At 43.8% G+C, this 21,990-nt stretch overlaps 1 protein-coding gene across 1 annotated transcript; it reads right to left on the bottom strand.

The window, feature by feature from the left end:
* Window positions 1–4: 4 nt before the first annotated feature.
* LOC124857210 (transcription initiation factor TFIID subunit 4-like) lies at window positions 5–21,834 on the bottom strand. Its single transcript, XM_047348371.1, has 15 exons — window positions 20,413–21,834; window positions 18,037–18,197; window positions 17,773–17,856; window positions 16,273–16,434; window positions 16,079–16,201; window positions 15,693–15,782; window positions 14,446–14,640; window positions 14,223–14,298; window positions 14,012–14,117; window positions 5,978–6,147; window positions 5,527–5,657; window positions 4,772–4,903; window positions 4,526–4,582; window positions 3,655–3,777; window positions 5–1,487 (listed from the first exon to the last, which is right to left on the bottom strand). Exons 1-15 carry the CDS (start codon window positions 21,410–21,412, stop codon window positions 1,329–1,331), a joined length of 2,769 nt encoding a protein of 922 aa, XP_047204327.1. The 5' UTR covers window positions 21,413–21,834; the 3' UTR covers window positions 5–1,328.
* Between the last annotated feature and the right edge of the window lie 156 nt (window positions 21,835–21,990).

Below are 21,990 nucleotides of genomic sequence, written 5' to 3'. Positions count from 1 at the left end.
GAGCTTCTTCTTCTTCATTTTCTTTATTTCATTTTGTAACAAAGGTACAAACAGTGTAAAACTGCATCAGGCTGAATGTAGGAAATATAAATAAGTCCTGAAGCTCAGGAGCTGAATCCAAACTAAAAGCTGTTAAAGCTTAAAAAGTCCAACTGCTCTACACAGTTTTTCAGATTCCATGTTCCGGGTCAGCTCTGTCCCAGTCTGCCAGGATGGAGACCATGGAGGAATGTCGGACCTTCAGAACCTGAGAGAGTTTCTGTGTGTCGGAGAACCAGCTCCCTGCAGGGGAACGCTCCAACTTGTCACATAAAGGAATTTTCTCCTGACAACCAATCAATTGGTCTCCATCAGTTCTTGTCTGATCAGCAGATTGTTGATGAAATCATCAGGAAGTGAATTTTTGAACTGATCCTTTAAACCTGTCTGTCTGTCTGTCTCACCCACTCAGTCTAAAACCATGGCAGCTTCCTCTGACCAAGCCAACCATCAGGAACATTTAAAACACAGCTCGCAGTCAGCGTCCAATCAGAAGGCACCTGTTCAGGTACAGCGCTGAGTTCTGGAGGGAGCGTGGTCATGCTGGCAACCAATCAGAACAGCTCGCAGACCAACATGGCAGGAAGTTACAACAAACCTGCTGCAGTTAAAGGAGCATTCCACCTGCTCAACCCCACACCTGCATTATTTATCACCTGTTCTCCACCTGGTTCCCAAATGAGGTTGGGCTTCTGCAGGAGTTTCAGTCCAAAAGGGGTTCTGGAGTTAAATCGACATGCTTGAGGCTTATTAGAGGTTCTTTGACCGATCGCTGAGAATCAATCAAGTTTATCAGGCCGATCAACGTGACTGATCCTGAGTGATTGGATCACCAAACTGTCCCTGAGTGAGAATATTTATGTTCTGACATGATTCTGGTTCAGTTCTGAACGAAATGTTTTAACGAGTATTCGGGCTGACAAAAAGCCTCAGGTTCTATTCAGAAAGATTTTCCCCTGTCAGGCTAAGAACAGAACCTAACATTGGGTTGTTTTAAGCGAAACCATTAGCTGCTGACAGGTGGAACCATCTTATCTTCAGATCTCCAAACTAAACAGGTAAAATCCAACAGGACCTTCAGCTTTTTGCTGCTGGTTCCAGTCCTGCTCTGCAGAAACTGTTCTGGTGGTTGGGAGTGCTCCTTTACCAGCAGTGCTCTGTAACTGGGCCGTCATGAGTAATGGAAGGCGGACCAGCAGAACTGAAGGTGAACAGACTCAGACTGGACCACCATCTGCACCACCCGCCTCCCTCCCTGTCGTAGCTGGAGGACCAGGAGGGGGCACTGATCACTTCAGCAGGGCCTTGTAGAGCGTCAGAGAGCGAGCGGTGCTGCGGTCCTGCTCCAGACACAGGATGAAGTCCCTGAGGTTAACCCGAGTGATCCGCTGCCGGAGCTGCTGCCGGGATGAGGAGGCAGAGGAGCTGGAACCGGATCCTGACGTAACCTGAGGGGGGGACAGGTAGGATGTGGCGGGATTAGACAAGGAAAACTACAGGAAGTCAGGGCTAAATACAGCAAACATTACAGAACACATCATTCTGTTATAGATCAAATGTTCTGTTTGGGGCTTCAGTCCTCCTGGAACAAAGTTCATGAGGAAACATCAGAAGTTCTGCAAGTCAACCCCAGATCCACCTGTTAACAAAACAATTAAACTGTAGTAATTTCTGTGTGGACCCGGTTCTGGGCGGCACCAGATTGTGTTAATCTGTTTGGGATTTTCCTGTTTGCCATGAAAACAGGAAATCGAAGTTTGTGTAGACTCCCTGAAGAAGTTACTGTGAAGACGCTGAAGGGTGTGGATCATCAGGACGTTACTCTGTCTCTGTCTCAGCTTTAGTCTGAGTCTGGATCTGCAGCAGATCATAGACTCTTCCTGTACAGGTACGTCAGCAGCGGGAGGTCAGGTGGGTTCCTGTTTCCCACCATTCCACCCAGCGCACCGCAGCAGTTTCAGGAAAAACTGAAGAACAGCTGTGTTTCTCTGTTCTCCTGGAGCACAGCCTGAGGATTATACCGGGCCGCCTGAGACCAATTAGCCTGTTGAACCTTGGTGAGCTCAGATCCAGAACAAAGGAACACACTCCTGTTCCTTTCGGACCTCTGTCAGACAGTGCCACTCTGTGAGCTCAGATAATCAGTTATTGATCTGTGTGAAATCAGATGACTTGGAACCACAACAGGACCACCTCAAAGACCCTGTGGAGAGGTTCTGAAGATGTTCCAGAACAAGCTGATGGTTAGGAGGTTCGTTGTCTTCAGGATATAATGCTGAATGCAGAAACTGTTGTAGAGTGGATAATAGTGAGCTGCTCCTCTGATGGAAAGATCTGACCTGTTTATCGGGAGTGATCCAAGAGATGCTGGGGTTACTGAACTCAGCTCAGCCTGTAGGCAGAACTCAGGACAAAGCAGGAAGAGCACAAACAGGTTTAATTTATCAGGTTATCTCCTAGTTATCTGGTTTAGCCATCAGCTCAGGCGTTCTGCAGAACAGGTGGAACACGAACTGACCAAACAGAACAAAGTGATCCAGGTCAAGTTTTTCCACCTGGAGGAACCGGGTTCAATCATAATCACCTCAAAAACAGAAACTCTACAAAGATCCTGTGTTCATCAGGAGGCCCCACTCCCTCTGTGTGCTGCAAGTTTGAAACTGAACTGGAAGTTTTCATTTTCTGCAGCTGCTGTCTGACCGGTCCGGCTTTAGAGCATTGATGCCACCGCGACCCACAGAGGTTCAACTCCATTAACCGTTCAAGCAGACAAAATGATCTGCAGAGACTCCAAGGTTTCCAGATGTTCCATCCATCTCTGACACACATTTCTAGTGGGAGAATTGGTGTAAAAAGGTTGCCTCCCCTATCTTTGCCACTACATGGCAGTTAACCTAGACTTAACAGAAAGAGTCGGACCCCTTTAGGCCCGCTGATAGATAAATGAGTTTTGGTGTGAATCATTTGGTCCTGTAAACACCTCATGAGGCTCCTCGGGTCCTAACTAAACACTTGTTTTACTCAGCAGCTCAGACTGTGATGGACAACAACTTAACAACTTATGATGACTGTTTGCAGGAAATTAAAACTGTGGTGAGGTGTTTTATTTATCAGCAGCTAGAAGGGAGCTTTGTTAGGAGGGGATGGTGAAAGAGGCTGATTCTTGCAGTTTAGGTAAACTGAACAGAATTTAACTGGTTGAATTGGAAAATCTCCAGCAGCTGCTTACTGTGAGTCTGAACCACCCACCCCTGAATTGAGGGGCAGAGGGGAGGGTTTTTAGGGCATAAGGAGCCTCCCCACCCCCCTCAAAAGCATCACTCCCACAGCCACAAGCTCATTTCTGCAGAGCTGCCTCCAGGGTATGGGGACTGAGGGGCTTCATGAGCCCCCATTAGTCCCCCAGGCAGACTCTGACCCCCTTCTGTTAGGGAGAGTATACGCCTTGGGTGGCTGATGGGGGAGGGGTCTTGAGTGATCGTCTACATTCAGAACAAACAAAAACCAGTGGTTAGACTCCACCCTCTTCTGCCGTGGGTGGGGCTTATTCTCCTGTCACTACATATATACGCCTCCATTCTCATCACAACGTCACATGTTTGTGGGGCTGATTACCTCGCTGCCCCCTGAAGCTCCGCCTCCTGAGTCCAGCTTGCGTTTCTTTCTTGGCCCAATGGCGGCGAGGGCTGTGAGGTTGGCGTCTCGCTGTCGCATCTGAGCCAGTTCCTGCTGCTGCATCTGAGGAGAGGAAGTAACAGCTGTTAGAACAGGAAGTTAGGACAAGAAATTACAGGGAGACAGGAGTTACAGCTGTTAGGACAGGAAGTTACAGGAGGTTAGGACCTGTAGAACTTGCTGTGGTTTGAAAAGCACATTGTGGTGCGTTTTGTTTGTGCTCAGAACTTGGATTTCCTGAGTACCCAGTAGGAAATTTAACAAGTTTGAATTCTGAAAAGTCAGGGGTCTATGAGCAGCCCCGACCCCAGAATCCAACATGGCCGCAGCTCATATAAAACAAGGTGAAAGTGCTTCATAAACACTGTTGGTTTGTATCTCATTAAACAGCGATACACACAGCCTCTGTTTCGAATATGTTGAACACAGATAGAAATATGTAGTCATTATCTTGTTGTGCTAACACTAGTTAGCGCCACAGCAAGTGAACAAGAATTTCCTCTGACTTCGGACTCGCAACCAAAACCCGCTCCACTCAGGTGCGATATCGTTCTTAGATCCTAAACAAATATAATGCAGAAAAATTTAACTCTCAGAATAACTCTCTGGCCCAGGTCCGAACAGAACTGTGAATTATAGGTAGAACATTATAAAGAGACATTTTGTTGTTTTTTCTCCTTTTTTAGTATCTCAGCTCTTCTACAAGTAGCTGCAAAGCAAAGCAACGGACTGTAGGAGGGTTGTTGGGCTTTCAGGAACCTCAGGAACCCATGACTCCTGACATGAAGGTGACAGTGAAACTTAGCCATACCTCTTTAGCCTTCTGCTTGAGGCGAGCCTGCTCCGGATCCTCCTGTCGGGCCCGACTCTGAAAGAAACACAAATGTTTTTTACGTTTTTATTAGCTCCAAATGCTTCTGATGGGAGGTTCTTCACACCAACAAATGGTGTCTGCTGAAGTTTCCCCTGATGTTACTGTCAGGCTGAGATGATGGTTAATTTAACAGGTCATCCGTTGCCATAGCGACATGTTGGTCGTGGTGTGAGCGTATGGTACCTTGGCGGCCTTCAGCAGCATCTCTCGCTCCTGCTCGTCTTTCCGCTGTTTCTCCATCCGCTCCAGCGCCTCGAAGAACCGCAGCTGGGATCGAACGTCCGACGTCTGCTCGTAGGTCAGGTTTCCTTCATCCTGAAGGAGGAAGACCGTGGAACGGTTACTGATCCCCAACACAAACTGATCCAACAGAGCCATCAGCATCCTGGTGAACAGAGCTATAAAAGCTGGCTGAGTCAACCAATGGGTTTGCTTTTTCACAGAGACCCGCAGCCTCCTCTAAAAACAATCAGAACTGACAGAACCCCGGTCAGACCTGGGTTTGAACAGGGCAGCTAGCAGAACATCATCTTTGATGATCCCTTCAGTAAGGGGTAACCAGCCTTTAAAGTTCAAAGCACCGTTATTATACATGGAAAATAATCTAGCGTATCAGCTTTTAAAACTACCACCTGTAACAAATTATATTGTGATTAGAGAGTCAGTATTTTAATTCTATTTTTAGGTGTTGAAACAAGGATCAATGTATTTTATTTAATATTACGTTACTTTTTTTGAAAGCGGATGTGGAAAAGTATGGAGCTTTTTAGCTTAATGTTGTGAAAATGTCTGAACATGAAGGTTATTTCTTAAAACGACGTTCTTCTGTTACGGGGATTCTTTGAAGACATATAAAAACACTTTTAAAAACAGCTAAACCTGTAATTCAGGGCCACTATAAAGGGCATTGCATGTGTGTTCTCTCTGCCTGCTCTCACCTTTGCTCCGTCTGCGCGGTGCTGAGCGATCACAGAGGCCTTCTCTAGCAGCGAGCGCAGTCTGGACTCGGTGGCGTGCGAGATGAGGTTCACGACGTCCAGCGGCACCTCGGTGACGCCCAGCTTCTTGGCTGAGGAGCAGAACCAAATGAAAACCATCAGAACAGAACCAGTCCAGCAGCATGTACACAAACAGAAAGAGAGCAGATCTGCGGCCAAAAAGCAAAGACGTGAACAACTGGAGACAACTGAAGATGAAGCAGCTGGCAAACAGCAGAGGATGATGGTGACACTTCAGATCCTCCTCAGCAGCACCAGTTTACCACTGGACCCAATTTGGTGCAAAAACTCCATTAAGCATCAGTTGCTCTCATGAGTGGCACAGTGAAATTATTCTTATTGTTCTATTGCCAATGATGAAAATGATCAGTAGATCGGTGGATGGACTCACCTGAGTCCAGAATACGGCGGTGTAGCAGGCCCGGTGGCAGGAAGGATTCGTCCTTACAGGACCGGATCTTTGTGCCAACGAGCTCCGAGCTAGTTGCTAGGATACGGGCGTTTTCCTCGTTAAGGTTGACCCCGGCCATCGATGCCACATCGTTGATGTCATCATCATCTCTGTGGAAGGTCAGAGAGATCCGGGTCTTTCAGATCTTACTATATTTAATTTAATGCCACGTCTACAACAAAGAAACTCTGAGCTGAACCCGTTAACCTTCTCAGTGTGACGGGTTTTTATTTGTTTATATAGTCTTCCTGCTGTACGATTTGAGTGTGTCTGTTAGCTACAGTCGGGAGAACAAGTATTTGATGCACTGCAAGTTTTCCCACTTGCAAAGCATGTAGAAGTCTTTCATTTTTATCATAGGTACTCTTCAACTGTGAGTGAGACAAAATCTAAAACAAAAATCCCATTGTGTGATTTTTTAAATACCGTAAATTCTGGACTATAAGCCGCTACTTTTTCCCCACACTTTCAACACTGTGGCCTATACAACGGTGCAGCTAATGCATCTTTTTTTTTCATGCCACCAAAAACATTTTGCCTGGTAACAGTAGACCAATCAAAGTACTTCAAAGAGGTCCAATGAACTTGTGCGAAAAATCAAGAGCAATTTCACAATTCATTTACTGGTATTGTAAATCAGACATTTATATTCACCCTCATCAACGTGGAAAATCACCAACGGGTTTCGAAAGGCTGAACTGCTGCGTGATTAAGGGGACCGGCTGCGCTCAAATGAGAGCGTCAACCAAGAGGCTGAATGACGAGATTCTGAGGCTGTTCAATTTGGACACTGAAGAACAGGACTTTGATGGTTTCAGTGCGAAGGAAGAAGATGAAGGAGGCGATCAATGACTTTTGACCTGGTAGGCTGCAGTGTAAATCAGTTAGGAGATATTGGAATGTTGTTCATACACTGTTCAGTAAAAAAGCATTAGCAACGTAATTTGTGTGTTACTGATAACGTACTGTGATGGAAATTCTTTTATTAAGTGCTCCAAAGTGCATGACCTTTAGGTTACCTCACTCCTCAGAACATCTGTGTTAGAGGAGGAAGCTGTAAAGCCATTATCAGAAGTTTAATGGTTAAAACTCATGCTTTAGGGTGATGTCTCGGGAAGAGTAGATGGTTGTTCCTAGGTAACCTAGTCACCTCTGAACCCGAGGAGGGTCTAAGGTCATAAAACACAGACTCTTTGCAGTTGAGATAACACTGTCATGTTCTGGTATAAATACTGTGTGTAAATGTTGATCGGGGCTCTGTTTCACTGACTAACCTCAGTGTCAGGGTCTTCAAACGCTGAATGCCTTTGAATAAAACTTATAAGACAAAGTCTGGATTTTCTCTTGTTATGAGTCAACTTCTACCCACTTTGATAAGAAAATTCCACAACAATTTTAGCGTCACGAACAGGATCTAACGTGCCAGAGGAGACCGCAGGATGGGACACGGACGCCTGGCCAGCCTGAGAGTTGTTCTCAGTCCACCTCCATTTTACGGAGGGGAGTCCGGGTGCCCGCCTGCGGCTTCTGGCTGATTAGATCCGAACTATTTGTCTTCAAATATATCTGGGTGAGAAGTTGCTCTGTATGATATAATGTATATTATTATTTTTATTACACATTAACCATCATCTCCTAACAAATTAATTAGGTTCCAGAGTTGCGAGAGGGAGGACATCAGCTGAGGGCCCGGTTACCCTGCAAAAGGAATGACACGGAGGTTCTTATTGGTAACAATGGGATAAAGCAGAACACAGGGTTTTGCGGGTGGTTTTTAGCAATTTTCTACACCTCATAAAGGAGAAAAGCCAGATGGCAGACGTGCCGCTGAACAGGTAAAAAAAAAAAAAAAAATGGTTCCAGAACCTTGAGGCATCAGGGGTGTCTCCTTCTTCATACTCTGATTTATAAAATAATGAAAGGAAAAAGTGGAGATGATTGTGTTAAATGTGCTTTAATTTGGAAGATAAGTTTGGGTTTTACCAGCGTGGAAGTTTGAGTGTAAATAAGTTAAATAGTTAAAAAAATTTTTTTTAAATAGTTTAAAGTAAAACAGTTGATGGATGGAGATGGGAAAAATAAAAAAACATAAGAAAAGATAAAAAAGCACAGAGTGCATCAATTAAGGTGTTAAAGAGTTAAAACTTTCCTGCTTCGTTTGTCTTAAATATTGCGATCAGTCGGAAAAGAAAGGAGTATAGTGTAAGTTATGGTGGACAACTGACTGACTGACTGATAATATTTCTGTGTGCAAAATCTGAACCTTACTAAACTTCTCATCTGCCTCTCTCACACACACATATACATACACACATGTATGGGATTTGAGTGCAACATCTGCGTTTTTGAGTCTGGACTTTAGAAACCTGCCGTTCCCATGGTTACTCGACCAGAGACGCTTCCTCATCATTGCCTGGAAGAGAAAGGCCTGCCTGCCTGCTGCTGAAAATCACAGTGTGAGTTTCCACCAGAATGAAACTCAGAAGAAGTCTGGCCCAAACCCACTGAGATGGACAACGATCCATGCTGCTGCAGAGCCAGAAGAGTGATACACTGGATTTATATTGGAAGCACATCTTATGCGGGCAGAAGAGAAACAGGCCGGAGCAAAGTTCTTTCTCCCTCCTGGAGAAGTTAAAGAGGACAAGGAGTGAATGTCTCACCAACAGACCTGAAAGGCCTGGTTGTTTTTGGACTGATAGAGAACTGTGTGCCATGACAGTCTGACTCTGGAGCGATTTAGAAACTGATGGGGGTAACGTACAAACACACACATTTGCATAAATCTTTTCCTATTTTCTGCAATGAAGAACGCTTATTAACCGCTGCTCATGTGACGCTTGCTTGACGTTGACAGATATAGCGGGTTAAAATATTATTTTAGGGTTAGAAATGTATCTTTAAAAGGGTGATAACTTAACTCATTTGATACTTTCCAGTTAATTCTTTTAGAGAAGCAAGTTTGCTTTCGTCGTGGAATATTCAGGGTCAATTATTCTAGTTATTAAAAGTTATTAAAAAGCAGAGAAAGTTACATCTCCAAAACTCAGCAGTAACCAAGTGTTTCTATGTTATTATCAGGACAGATCTCATGAAGGAGCATTTTTAAAACCCAGCGCATGCGTAAAACCTGATGGGTTTCTCCTTCAGGTATTATTTTCTGTTGTCAGAGTTTGTATCCCATAAATCTAATGGGTCGAGACCTCATTAAAACAGGCTTAGTTCTACTGCAGATGGTCTTCATACAGTCTCTGACACAGTACTTCCAGTTTGGTGCAGTTTTGTCTGCAAGTGTTAACTGACGCTTGTGGAAAGTACAAATGCATTGTTTTTCACAGCAGCTGCTGGGAAGAGGTTATATTGGGTTCTTTCTTCCTCTTCTGATTCATGCAGCGTGTTGATTTACACTGTACCTTATATCAGATCCTGACAAATCTATGAAAGGTTTGGTTCTGCAGGTTCTTTCCCTTTGGGGAAGGAAAGGAAACCTAATCCGTTCTGTGCTGCACAGAAATATTAAAACACTTATTGTTTTCTAAGATATCACCGGCTAAAACATTTTAAACTTTTGAGAGTAATTGGTTTTGTTAAACACATTTTCCTTGGTAAAACAAACCTTTAAAATGAGAATGAAAAAATTGGGTTATTTTTGAAGGTAAGAAAGATTCTGATTGGACAGTGGTACCACACAAAAATTAAACTAATCTCATGTTTCCTAAAAGACTCTGCATAGAAAAGGCCTTCAGAACCGTGGAGTTATTTTTCACCACAGTACCAAGTTTTTTAAGCATGCTTTTTCTTTATTTTAAAACAGATCTGTGTTTTTTGTTTTTGGCTTTTTAGCATAATGTTTGTCTGAAGCTTCTTATGAACTGGGTTAGGAGCAAATATGATCTGAGGTAAATTAGGAGCTGTGAACTAGTGATTTTTAAATCTGATTATTGTGCAAGCAGAAATAATACACTCACAGGTCTGGGGATATTTAGCCAATCCTTTAAGAGAGATAACATCATTGTTCAATGCAGCAATACTCAACCTGTGGTTCCTGGACTCCTGAAGCCCGTAAGCCATAGATTTTGGGTCCATAAAATTATAATACTTAATTAAAGGTAGACTGATTACCTATTAAAATAGATCTAAGCCAATGATGAGTTCCAGTCATTTGGTGGCTTTGAAATGCAATAATACTCAAAATGTCTACTCTGAGGAACACAGATTGGGGTTGAAGAGTTTAGTTTTGGAACCAAGGTTAGGATTTTTGTAACAGAATCAAGACAAATAAAATCCCTTATTTTAGGAAAAGAAAAGAAATAAAGACTCCTTGTTTGATTTCTTAGGGTTTAAAGATTAAAAGAATACATAGGAGTACAAAGGTACACAAGGTAATTTCAGATTATTAAATCATAAAATATTGGAACATTTATCAGCATTTGGATTATTAAAGAAGGGTTATAGTAATACTTTTCTCCCCAACTCTCAAAATTTAAATAGTCCAAATTAAAGAAAATGATGTGTCTTCCTTTTAAAACATTATGTGGAAAAAAGTCCAGTTTGGAGTCAAGTTTCTTATCTTAATTTCTGATTAAGTCAAACACTGTAGTTTTTGTTTTTGTTTGGGTATGCCATAAAAATGTCCACGCCGGCTTAAAATACTTCTTTGCATTTAACCTGAGCAGAGAAATTCTGCAATGCAGCTGCGATCAAAATTGAGCAAAAACAAAAAGAGATTTATAACAATAACTTTCAGGATTGTAGTTATTATTATTATAGAGTTACAGTAAAATAATTGACAAAGGGTTTCAGCATCAGTGAATTTGGATTAATTTAAGAGAAAACTGTTGCTGTGCTTCTAAATAGTTTGTGCACTCATCTTAAAAAGGATCCTGAAGATTGTCATAACAAAATTGATCAATTACAGCATTAAAAGATATGGCTGAGAAAACATATTCTGAAAAGAGATTGTTAAAAATTTCTTTGAATTCTTGAAGCTTCAAATTTGGCCATTTGTTTGTCTTTGATGTTTTGTCTTTGTTTTGTTGGACTGAATGTTTGTTTATATGTTGCATGAAACAATAATCCATGTTTAGAATAATATTTCTAAATCCTAGATTGATTAAAACTTTGAGTTTTCAGGAGAATTAAGAAGCAGCTTGTTTCTGAGGTAGGTGCATGTTAACAGTTTTGCAGTTTAAGGTTTATTAAGATGGGTTTGAATGAAGAAACTGTGGGTCCGCCCATAGGCTGCCAATCAGAGGTTAGTTCTGCCTGACTCCGCCCACCTACCAGATTGGTTCATGCCTTTGTTGTCATGGTAACGCTCAGCACCTCCCTTCCTGAGTTTTAAAACTGTTTAAGAGACAATAGAATCAAAATGCTTGTAGTGATTGTTGCCTTAATAACATGTTTTGTTTTTTTTGTATAATAATTAAGGATGTAGCATGACATTTAGATTTATGTGTTTTACTATTAAAAGGTTGATTAAATAGTTTAAACTAGTTTGAAGAATTAGTTTTGCATACAGAATCATTGGTGATTTATTAGATTTAAAGTTTCCCTGGTACCATTAAACTAGCTGACAATTCAAGATATGCCAAAAGTAAGGAATATATTTTTGATAAAGAATCAGAGTCATGCCTTTATACTTGGTGGGAATTATTTATTAGATTTGAATTTGTAGGGTTTATTCATCCAAATTACATTGGATGTCCATTAATCTAATACTCATCTTTATACAAGACAAATCAGGATGATATGTGACTAATTTCCAAGTGAGACATTGAGTACGTATATTTAAAGGTAGCCGTGTTACAGGCACTGTTGGAAAAAAAGCATTTGCAATATGCATTTGTTTATATTATCATACGGATTAAGTTAAAAGTTAAAAATTCCTCACCTGTAAATCATATTACAACGTGGGACACCCGCGGCTTAACATCCAGTGCGGCCTGTACAAGAACAACATTGGTTTTCTTTCTAAAATTAGAGCATGCGGCTTTTAATCAGGTGCGCTCTGTAGTCCGGACTTTACGGTAATTAATTTGCATTTTATTACATGACATAAGTATTTGATCACCTAACAACCAGTAAGACTCCAAGCTCTTACAGGCCTGTTAGTTCTTCTTTAAGAAGCCCTCCTGTTCTCCACTCATTACCTGTATTAACTGCACCTGTTTGAACTCGTTATCTGTATAAAAGACACCTGTCCACACACTCAGTCAAACAAACTCCAACCTCTCCACAATGGTCAAGACCAGAGAGCTGTGTGAGGAAACCAGGGATAAAATAAACCTGCACAAGGCTGGGATGGACTACAGAAAAATAGCCAATCAGCTTGGTGAGAAGGAAACAACTGTTGGAGCAATTATAAGAAAATGGAAGAAGTTTAAGATGACGGTCAATCTCATTTGGTCTGGGGCTCCATGAAAGATCTCACCTCGTGGAGCATCAATGATCATGAGGAAGGTGAGGGATCAGCCCAGAACTACTCAGTAGGACCTTGTCAATGACCTGAAGAGAGCTGGAACCACAGTCTCAAAGAAGACCATTAGTAAGACACTACGTTGCCATGGATTAAAATCCTGCAGAGCACGCAACGTCCCCCTGCTGAAGCCAGCGCATGTCCAGGCCCATCTAAAGTTTGCCAGTGACCATCTGGATGATCCAGAGGAGGAATGGGAGAAGGTTATGTGGTCTGATCAGACAAAAATAGAGCTTTTTGGTCTAAACTCCACTCGCTATGCTTTGAAGAAGAAGAAGGATGAGCACAACCCCAAGAACACCATCCCTACCGTGAAGCATGGAGGTGGAAACATAAAAACATGGTCCTGGAGTGGCCTAGCCAGTCTCCAGATCTGAACCCAATCGAAAATCTTTGGAGGGAGCTGAAAGTCCGTATTGCCCGGCGACAGCCCTGAAACCTGAAGGATCTGGAGAAGATCTGTATGGAAGAGTGGTCCAAAATCCCTGCTGCAGTGTGTGCAAAACTCGTCAAGAACTACAGGAAACATCTGATATCTGTAGTTGCAAACAAAGGTTTCTGTACCAAATATTAAGTTTTGTTTTTCTGATGTATCAAATACTTATGTTATGCAATAAAATGCTAATTAATTACTTAAAAATCACACAATGTGATTTTCTGGATTTTTGTTTTAGATTCCACACTGTATATAAAAACAATCCACAGAAGGGAAACGGATGATGAGATTATGCGGAGAAAACGAAGCTGCTGACAGACTAACCGAGCTAAAACTTCAGAAACACCTGATCTGATTTGAGAGCAGCTGGGACCCTAAGCAAACTGATCTGAGTACTGCTAACACCTCCAACTGACCTGAGATGAGACCTTAAACTGAGACCAGCTGACCTTAAGGAGACCTGAGACCAGCGGTATGGGGACCTGCTGCCCTCTGCTGGTTGACATGGGTTCTACATGATTAACGCAGCTGGTCAGTCATTTTCTACCGCTTATTCCATAGTGGGTCACGGGGGAGCTGGTGCCTATCTCCAGCAGTCTCTGGGCGAGAGGCAGGGTCCACCCTGGACAGGTCGCCCGTCCATCGCAGGGCAACACACAAACAACCACGCACACACTGATTCATACACCTAAGGGCAATTTAGAGTGACCAATCAACCTAACAGGCATGTCTTTTGACTGTGGGAGGAAGCCGGAGTACCTGGTGAGAACCCACGTATGCACGGGGAGAACGTGCAAACTCCATACAGAAAGACCCCAGGCTGGGTATTGAACCCAGGACCTTCTTGTTGCAAGGCAACAGTGCTACCAACTGCACCACCGTGCAGCCCACTTCACAAAGTTTGATGTTCATTTTAAATTCATTTAAACTCTGTCATTAGGTGATGTGCACATCACTATTTCAGAAGTACTCAAATGATTAAAAGGTGAGCTGCTTAATGGCATCTGCCAGGTTTAATTCGATGGATTTGTTCCAGTTGCTGGTTGGACATCAGACTCACCTGAAAGTCCCGCCCCCTGGGTCAGTCGGTTTCTTCTGATTGGCCAGAGTCGTCAGGTGGCCAGCAGGTTTACCTGCCATGGTTGAGGGTCCTCGTAAGAGTGTGGCTGCGCAGAGAAAGATTCAAGGGTGAGAGCAGGTCTGAATATATCAGCACACACAGAGATCCGCAATTAACATACAGCAATATCCAGCCGAGCACCCTGCCTCACCTTGATGCCTGAGCGGCTGACTGAGGACCACAGGAGGCCGGGTCTGGATAGTCTGGACTGCAGCTCTGCCCACAGCCTGGAGCAGGAACCAATAATCATCATCATTATATTATTCACAGTTTCCCGTGGTCTGAACATTAATCTCCATTTTGACCACAACAGAGCTAAAACACATAAAAACACCAAAGCTATAAAAATCATATGCAGGAGAGGCTAAGCATACCACAGCCGGCGTGTTGGCGACGGGCGGGTTCAAGCGGACAGCGGTTCCTGTGGCGTTGAGTGGAAGCCGCGGCCTGATGGTGGCTGCAGTGACGGATCCGGGTGCAACCGGAAGTGGAGCTGAGGTGGTGGGTGGAGCTGTTGTCAAAGACTGCTGGCTGTTAAGCAGAGTCTGACGCAGAGCAGGGAGGCTTTTCTAAAGAGATACACAATGCTAATCACTGCAGGAAGGTGTTGATAAAGGCTCCTGATGTTATCAGGAGATAAAAGGAGGAAATAGAACCAAATACTGTGGTTATTATTACCGCAATAACTTCTTATGGCTGAAGGAGATGTCTGACAACTAGGGGTTTAACGGTACACGTGTTCATACCGAAAATATCACATTGTTTAAAACGGCAGTCGGAGGAATCTTCGTTGATTTTCCCAACATCAGCCGGGCTGCATTCAGGTACAGCTGGAACACTAGGTTGTTGAAATATCGAAACAACTATAAACTGATTTAAACATGCTTTATTCTCAGATATGGGCATAGTCGTATTCAAAAACTTCTAAACATCAACATTGATCATTTCCAAGAGGTTAAACTGTTGTACAATCTATTTATCCAGGCAATGGCTATGCCTGCTTATATTACTTAACTCATTGAAAAAATATCCAACCAAATCCCCAGTCAGTTCAACAGTTTTAAGTTTTACAACATAATAAATCTATTTTATTTCAAAATGTAAAAAAATAAATAAAAAAATCTTTGTTTACTGCTGACAGTAAAAGAAAAAACAAATCTTATTTTGTATTTATTTTTCTTGATTAAATCATACTGAAAATGTACGGAACCGTGACTTTAAAACCCAAATGCATACTGAACCGGGATTTTTGTGTACCGTTACACCCCTAGGAACAACTATGGTTATTAACCTCTAATAACATGGTCGAAGCCTGATCATCACAGCTATTACCATCTAATAAACACATAACGAGTCATTAATGCTGAATAACACATTAGTTAACATGTAATCACTGTAGTTAGCAGTAGCATCCTTTCTCTTCCACTTATCTAACCTTATCTGTTTAAAAACAACAGTTATTAAGAAGTAATTTTAATTATTAAGCTCTGATAACCATACTTAACCATAATTAACATTTAATAACAGTAGATAACAGAGTTTAATTACCATAGTAATTAACATCAGTTAACCTTATTGGACAATGCAGTTATAACAGGAAGACTTTTAACAGGACAGGTACCTTCAGGAAGGGGATGAGGTAGGGCTGTGGGGAGGACTTCAGCTCAGCCTGCAGCCGAGACGTGAACTCCTCAGGTTCAATCTTTGCGTCCTGAACACAGAAAGACACGTTAAATCATGACGGCGTAAAGACGTGTGGACATGAAACATGACGGCACGAAGACATGGACATGTTCACGCATATAAGCATGAAGTAGTGTGGAGGTAAAACATGTGAACATGCATCTGCACACCAACAGACATGCTTAAGGACATGAAGACAAGAAGATACAGGAAGACTGGATAAGGTGGAAGAGAGGAGGACATTAAGACATAAGGAGAACACCATGAAGAAATGAGGAGGACATGTGGACATGATGAAAACTTGACAGGATTTTAACTTCTTACAAGCAGGTCCTGAACGAGGGCCTTCACATTCTTGGACGTCTCTGGGGACGGGGAGTTGTGGGATGCCAGCTTGATGAGCGTGGACAGGAAGTTCTTGCATTTCTTCACGTTTTCCTGCATTTCCTGTCGGGCACAAACATGTGTGAAAAACCTGCAGAGACAGCTGGAAGCGTTTGGAACTGACAAGAGCCGACCTGTGACACCATAGTGACCCTGGCACCGGGCGGGGCAGTGGTCGTGGCGGTGGGGGTTAGGATAGCGGGCTTGGCTGCAGGCGTCATTCCTGCTGTGAATGCTGTGGACGTCTTCTGAGGCACCGGCATCTTCACAGCCCCAGCAGCATTAACTGTGAGGGGCTTCAGGAGACAGAAAAACATGGTCAAAACAACTTTAGGGCCTTGAAGGGACCCACAGACGGTTCTGGCTCTCAATCTAAACATGGGCTCAAGACATGCAGTGCAAAATGTTGTCTTGGGAGGTTAGTAATAAGAAACCGCCTCGGTGTAATTTAAACTCGGTATAAGTCCAGCTGTTCTCTGAAGGCCTGAATAACAACTATGTGTGGAGAAAACTAACACTGCACATGACCCTGAACGCACCATCCTCACTGTGACACATGCTTGTGGAAGCATCATGCTGTGGGAACGGGAATCTGGTTGGAGTGGATGGAGCTAAAAACCAGAAGATCTCGGATTAAACCTGTTAGAGGCTTCAATAGCCTTCAGACTGGGGCAAAGTTTCCCCTTCCAGCCGAACAATGACCCTAAACTTCAAACCCGATACAACCGATGGAATGGTGTGGATCTAAGCATATGCATGTGTTGGAGCGGCCCAGTCAAAGTCCAAACCTAAACCCAACTGAGAGCCTGTGGCAGTACAATTCAACATTCATTGTCTTAGATGCCTCCCATCCAATCTGGCTTAGCTTGAGCTATTTTGCAAAGATTGGGCAAACATTTTAGTCTGTAGATCTGCAAATCTGGTTCAGACATATCCCAAAAAAAAGCTGTAACACTCAGCCAAAGGTGGTCCAACAAAGTCTTAACTCAGGGAGGGTGGATAAAAAAATGCACTCCACACTTTCCTGATTTTCTTTTGTAAATTATATTTATGCTTGATTTGTTTTATCCAAGGGGTTTTAGAGAAAAGTCCTTTTCCATCTTTGTATCAGTGATGCACAACTTCATGTTGGTCCATCCCATAACATCCAGTAAAACACACTGAAGTTTGCGGATGTGACACCCGTTAGGACCTGACAGTGATGTCATTATGACAAAAAAATCAAAGTTAACCAGGAAGTGACAGATTGATCGGTGATGTCAAACCCAACACTGCTACCTGCAGGGGGGACGAGGTGATGGAACCGTGTCTGTCAGGCCGCTGGACCTTCTGGAAAAAAATTGAAACTACAATTTTGTCAACATTTCGACCAACTGGTCGGGAAGTGACGCTTGATTGGTCCGTTCAGCCATTCTGCAGCAGCAGCTCTTCACCGAGATCATAAACCAGGAAGGGAGTCTGAACATCAACAGCTGATCCAAATCATCCGTAAAAACACCATGATTTCTCCTTAGAACACCAGGAGGTGGATTGGTTTCATGAATACAAACTCTCTCTTTCTGAGGCATCCGTTTTCATGTTGGACTGTCTGATCTGTCCCTTCAACTGTTCCTCCTCACAGCAGGAGGACTCACCTGTACAGAGGTGGTGGAAGGAGACGGGACTATTCTGGTGGGAGTGGGTGAGGTCAGCCGGACCGTCTGTGGGGCTCCGGGCACCTGCAGACGACAGAAGGGGGTTAAAAAACACAGAGTTATGGTTTGTTTCAGAATAAAATCATCCGACTCTAATTTTACCGAAATTACAGATTAACTTTTCAGAATTTATGATCTCAGTCAAGTTCTGATGGACCCACATAGGGTTTGAATAACACTCCGCTCTGATGGCACCAAACTCACCGTGGTGGCAGTGCTGACCCGGATGGTGGGTGTGGCCAGTGGCGCCGCAGGTCTCTGAGTGACCACTGTCTGACCCTGCTGCAGCTTGGCCTGAGCCTGGGCCAGAGCCTGCTGAGGAACCAAGACCAGCTGACCCGTCTCAGTCCGGACCAGAACCATACCTGCATATGAAGGATTACAGCGATTGATCAAAACAGAACAGCTGGAGGTTATTCTGAAGCCTGAACCGGTTGCTCTGATCCAACGGAACCCCACAGCTTCATCAGGACCACTGAACGGGAAAGCCCAAGGTCCAGCTGATCCACAACCCAAATCAGAACCAACTGGACAGATTGGAAAATGTTGGGCAGATAAATAAAATAGATTTTTATTTCATGTCAGGCATGAAGATAAAATATTCCTTCCTTGTTCTCAGCTTCAGTTTAGGGCTGAAAATTAGGGAAAAATGAACGATAATCCAGAGGATTGAACTGATTATAATCAAAATTTCTCAAAACTGATTTTAATCAAAGATCAGAAGAGATTTACATATTTCTCTCACTGCAGAGCAGTATATTATGAAACAATCTGAAGAATCTGGAGGAATTTCAGGGAAAAAGCCTAAGCTGGGCAACAGTGATCTCTGGTCACTCAAGGCAACACATCATCAAGAACCGTCTCGCATTAACAGCTGACAGAACCACATGGAGCATGTCCAGAGGTGGAGCAAACTTCTCTGGGCTTAGAAGCATCTAAGCATCAGATAGATCACTATTCAAGATGTTTGTTGGTAAAGGAACCAGTCCCTGCAGAAAGGTTCTTTGATGATACGGGGTAGTATTATGGTATGGGATTGAATCAGTGACCTGGGAAAAGTTCACTTTCACTTCTATGATGTCAGCAGTAATGCAGAAAGGTCCAGCAGCGATTTAGAGCATCCAAGACCACATCTTAGGCAGGGAGGCCCACGTATTTTCCACCAAAACCATATTCTGAACATATTTCAAAGGAACGGCTGTTGGACCGGCCCTCACAACGTTTTAAGCTAACTCCATGAGGGATTGTTAGGGTATTTAGAAATTTTGGACAGCTTAAGGTGTTTTTTGCAGGAAAAGTGAGACAACCTAACACCTGTAACTTGTTATGGCTTGGGAACATCAATCTCACCTTTTAGAAGAAGGAATGGGAATGTTACAGAGTGAAAACCTTTACTGAAACAACATCCTCAAGGAAGATTTCCATTCAGACTCAGTGACGGATCAGGACCTTTAATCTTCATGCTGAGAAGAACTACGTCTAGTTTAAAGTTCTGGAGTTGGAACTGATAGGTTGGAATCAGTGAGGCAGCTGTTCCATCCAAAATCCTTTCAGTTGCAGCTCAGTTCGTTCCTGGATCCCCGTCCAGTTCCCCCTCAACGTGCCTCAGAGGAAAAACTGTTCGATTTTAACAGAGATCATCAATTTTTCTGCAGCTGCAGTTTCCACATAGAGTGATCAGATTCATCTCTTTTTGGGAAAACCTGTTGCAAAGGAGGTTCAGTTAACTTCCTGTAAGTCCAAAGCGTCTCCAGGCACCACCCGCAGAACCTTTAACATGCCTATTAATTAATCTGCAGAGAAACTGGGAAAATTATGCCTTTAAAGAATCTGCTCTAAGTGAACTGGTTCATACAAAAACTACATTTTTCACATCCGAAAAGCACAAAACATCAAATGTTGAATTCTGGATAAAATTGGGATAAAAATCCCTGATTTGATTGATCAGCTAATCGTGGAGCTCTGAAAAACATTTAGCCTGTTTTACATAAGAGCGAAGAAATAAAAAAAGAAAAAAAAGTGTTACCTGAGTGATCAGATAAAAATTCAAAAACTGCAGAAAACCACATAGGCAGCTGATCTACCAGTCAGAGTCTGGATTCCTAATTTGATAACCTAAAGCTCAGAGTTGAAGACAACATGAACCTCTGAGTTTCAGCCTCCTTTTTGGATATCCAACCAAACTGAAGATGTACTGATCTTCAGCCTGAGACAAAACCATCTGATCAGTCAATAGAACACAAACATGGAAGACAGGAGGAGTCAGAACATTTGGATCGTTGGTTTTGCTTGAAGCAGAAACTGATAAACAGGTCATCAATCAGTTGGCTCATCACTGAGCTCTAACTACTGTCACATGAGTTAGCGGGTGGGTCACGAAGTATCTGAGAAACCTGAGACACGACAAACAGAGACCTGACCCAGGACCAATCATCGGGGGGCCGATTGCTAGGTGACAACTATCGAGTAACCCGTTAACAGGGGACCCCCAACACATCAACTGGAGAGTCAACACCAATGACCCACGATCAGATGGCCCATCATCAGGTGACCCATGAACAAGTGTGTGTGTGTACTTACCTGGAGGCATGGTGAAGCCTGGGGGCAGCTGGATAGTGGTTTGCTGCTGAGGCCGAACAGCAAGGGTGGTCTGTGGGGCAGCTGTCCGGGTTGTAGCGGTCACCAGCCCGGGTCGCTGTGGCTGGATGGAAGTGGCCGCCCCAACAGGAGCACCAGGGGGCCTCACCACTGCTACACCAGACTGAGCCATCCCATTGATGGCAGATTTGGCCCCGGTGAGCGGTGTGCCAGACCCAGTTTGGGTCTGGATGATGGAGGCCTGGGCTGCAGCTGGAGGCGGGGTGCTAGTCACAAGCATCTTGGTGTGTATTAGAGGGTTGTTGTGGTTCAGGACCTGAGCGGCTGATAGGGAAGTTGAACCCTTGGGGTCCAAACCGTTCTGGGTGGTGCTGATCACAGGGCTGGGGTGTCCCTGCAGGGTCACAGCGGGGGTGCCCGCCGGGGACTGAGGGGCAGGGAGTCCGGGCTGTGAAGCCATGGACCCGCTGGGTGGAGGGTGACCGGGCGAACCCTCAACCTTACTGGCTCCTGCGTTGCCGTTTAGGGACTGTAAGCTGGGAGAGGAGGTCCGGATTGCCTCCACCGGACTGGGAGCCAGGACAGCAGCCCGGGTGAAGCTAGCAGCGGGCTGGCTGCTCAGAGTTACCGGTCCGGGTAAAGCGGTCAGAGAGGGCGCTCCTGCCGTTTGCAAACCGGTTCCGGTATTTCTTATTGTCCCGGCGGTAACAGAGGAGGGAACGTTCTGCCCGGACAGAGGCTGGTTGGCGCCGGGTTCCCGGGTCGACCCCGCGGTTTGGTGCCCTTGTTGAGGCTCCGAAGACCCAGCTTTCCCTGAGAGGTGGCCGGCCGCCGCCACGTCCCGCTTCCCGTTTGGATCAGAAGCCGCGGGGGGTATTCTGTCGCCCAGCTGGGACTCCAGGGAGCCCACCAGGTCGCTGACCGCCTTCTCGTCCACCTCGGTGGACAGCATGTCCTCCAGCGGGTCGGGGGCTCCCGCCATCTTTGATGCTTCGCTGTTGTGCAAATCGTTTTTTAGAATGTACGCATGCGCCGAGGATCCGACTGTAATTGGAGCACAGACCTAGATGTACCAAATGTTTCAAGATCTGTGGGAAAAGCAGAATCGTAACGTTGTTTTCTTGATGACATCAGATTATATGGAACAACACTTCAGTTACAATGTTACCAAATAACACAACAGGTTTTAAATTATTTAGAGGGTCGAAAAAAAAAAAAACTTAACTCCAGGTGTTGAATAGAACAGACTTCAATAAACATTAATTTGATACATCAGGTCATAACTGTCAGTAAACTAAAATTATTATATTATTATTATAAAAACAAAAACTCACGCAGTTTGTTTTTAGTCTTATAAGTCTTATAATCAACATTTCACAGCAGAGGAACGACCCATTGTATTGTTTTATTAGTCACCAGTAAGTTCAAATGGAAACTCAACTTTCGACTCGCAGAGGATTTTATAATGCGTGTGCTCGATAAAACCCCCATCACTTCTATTCAACACAGATCTATGATTTACAGTGCCACGAAGTCACGCGATACTCCAAATCCCGTTAT

Source organism: Girardinichthys multiradiatus, chromosome 2 (assembly GCF_021462225.1).
Source record: "Girardinichthys multiradiatus isolate DD_20200921_A chromosome 2, DD_fGirMul_XY1, whole genome shotgun sequence".
Taxonomy (NCBI): Eukaryota; Metazoa; Chordata; class Actinopteri; order Cyprinodontiformes; family Goodeidae; genus Girardinichthys; species Girardinichthys multiradiatus.
This window is presented reverse-complemented; position numbering and strand designations above follow the sequence as displayed.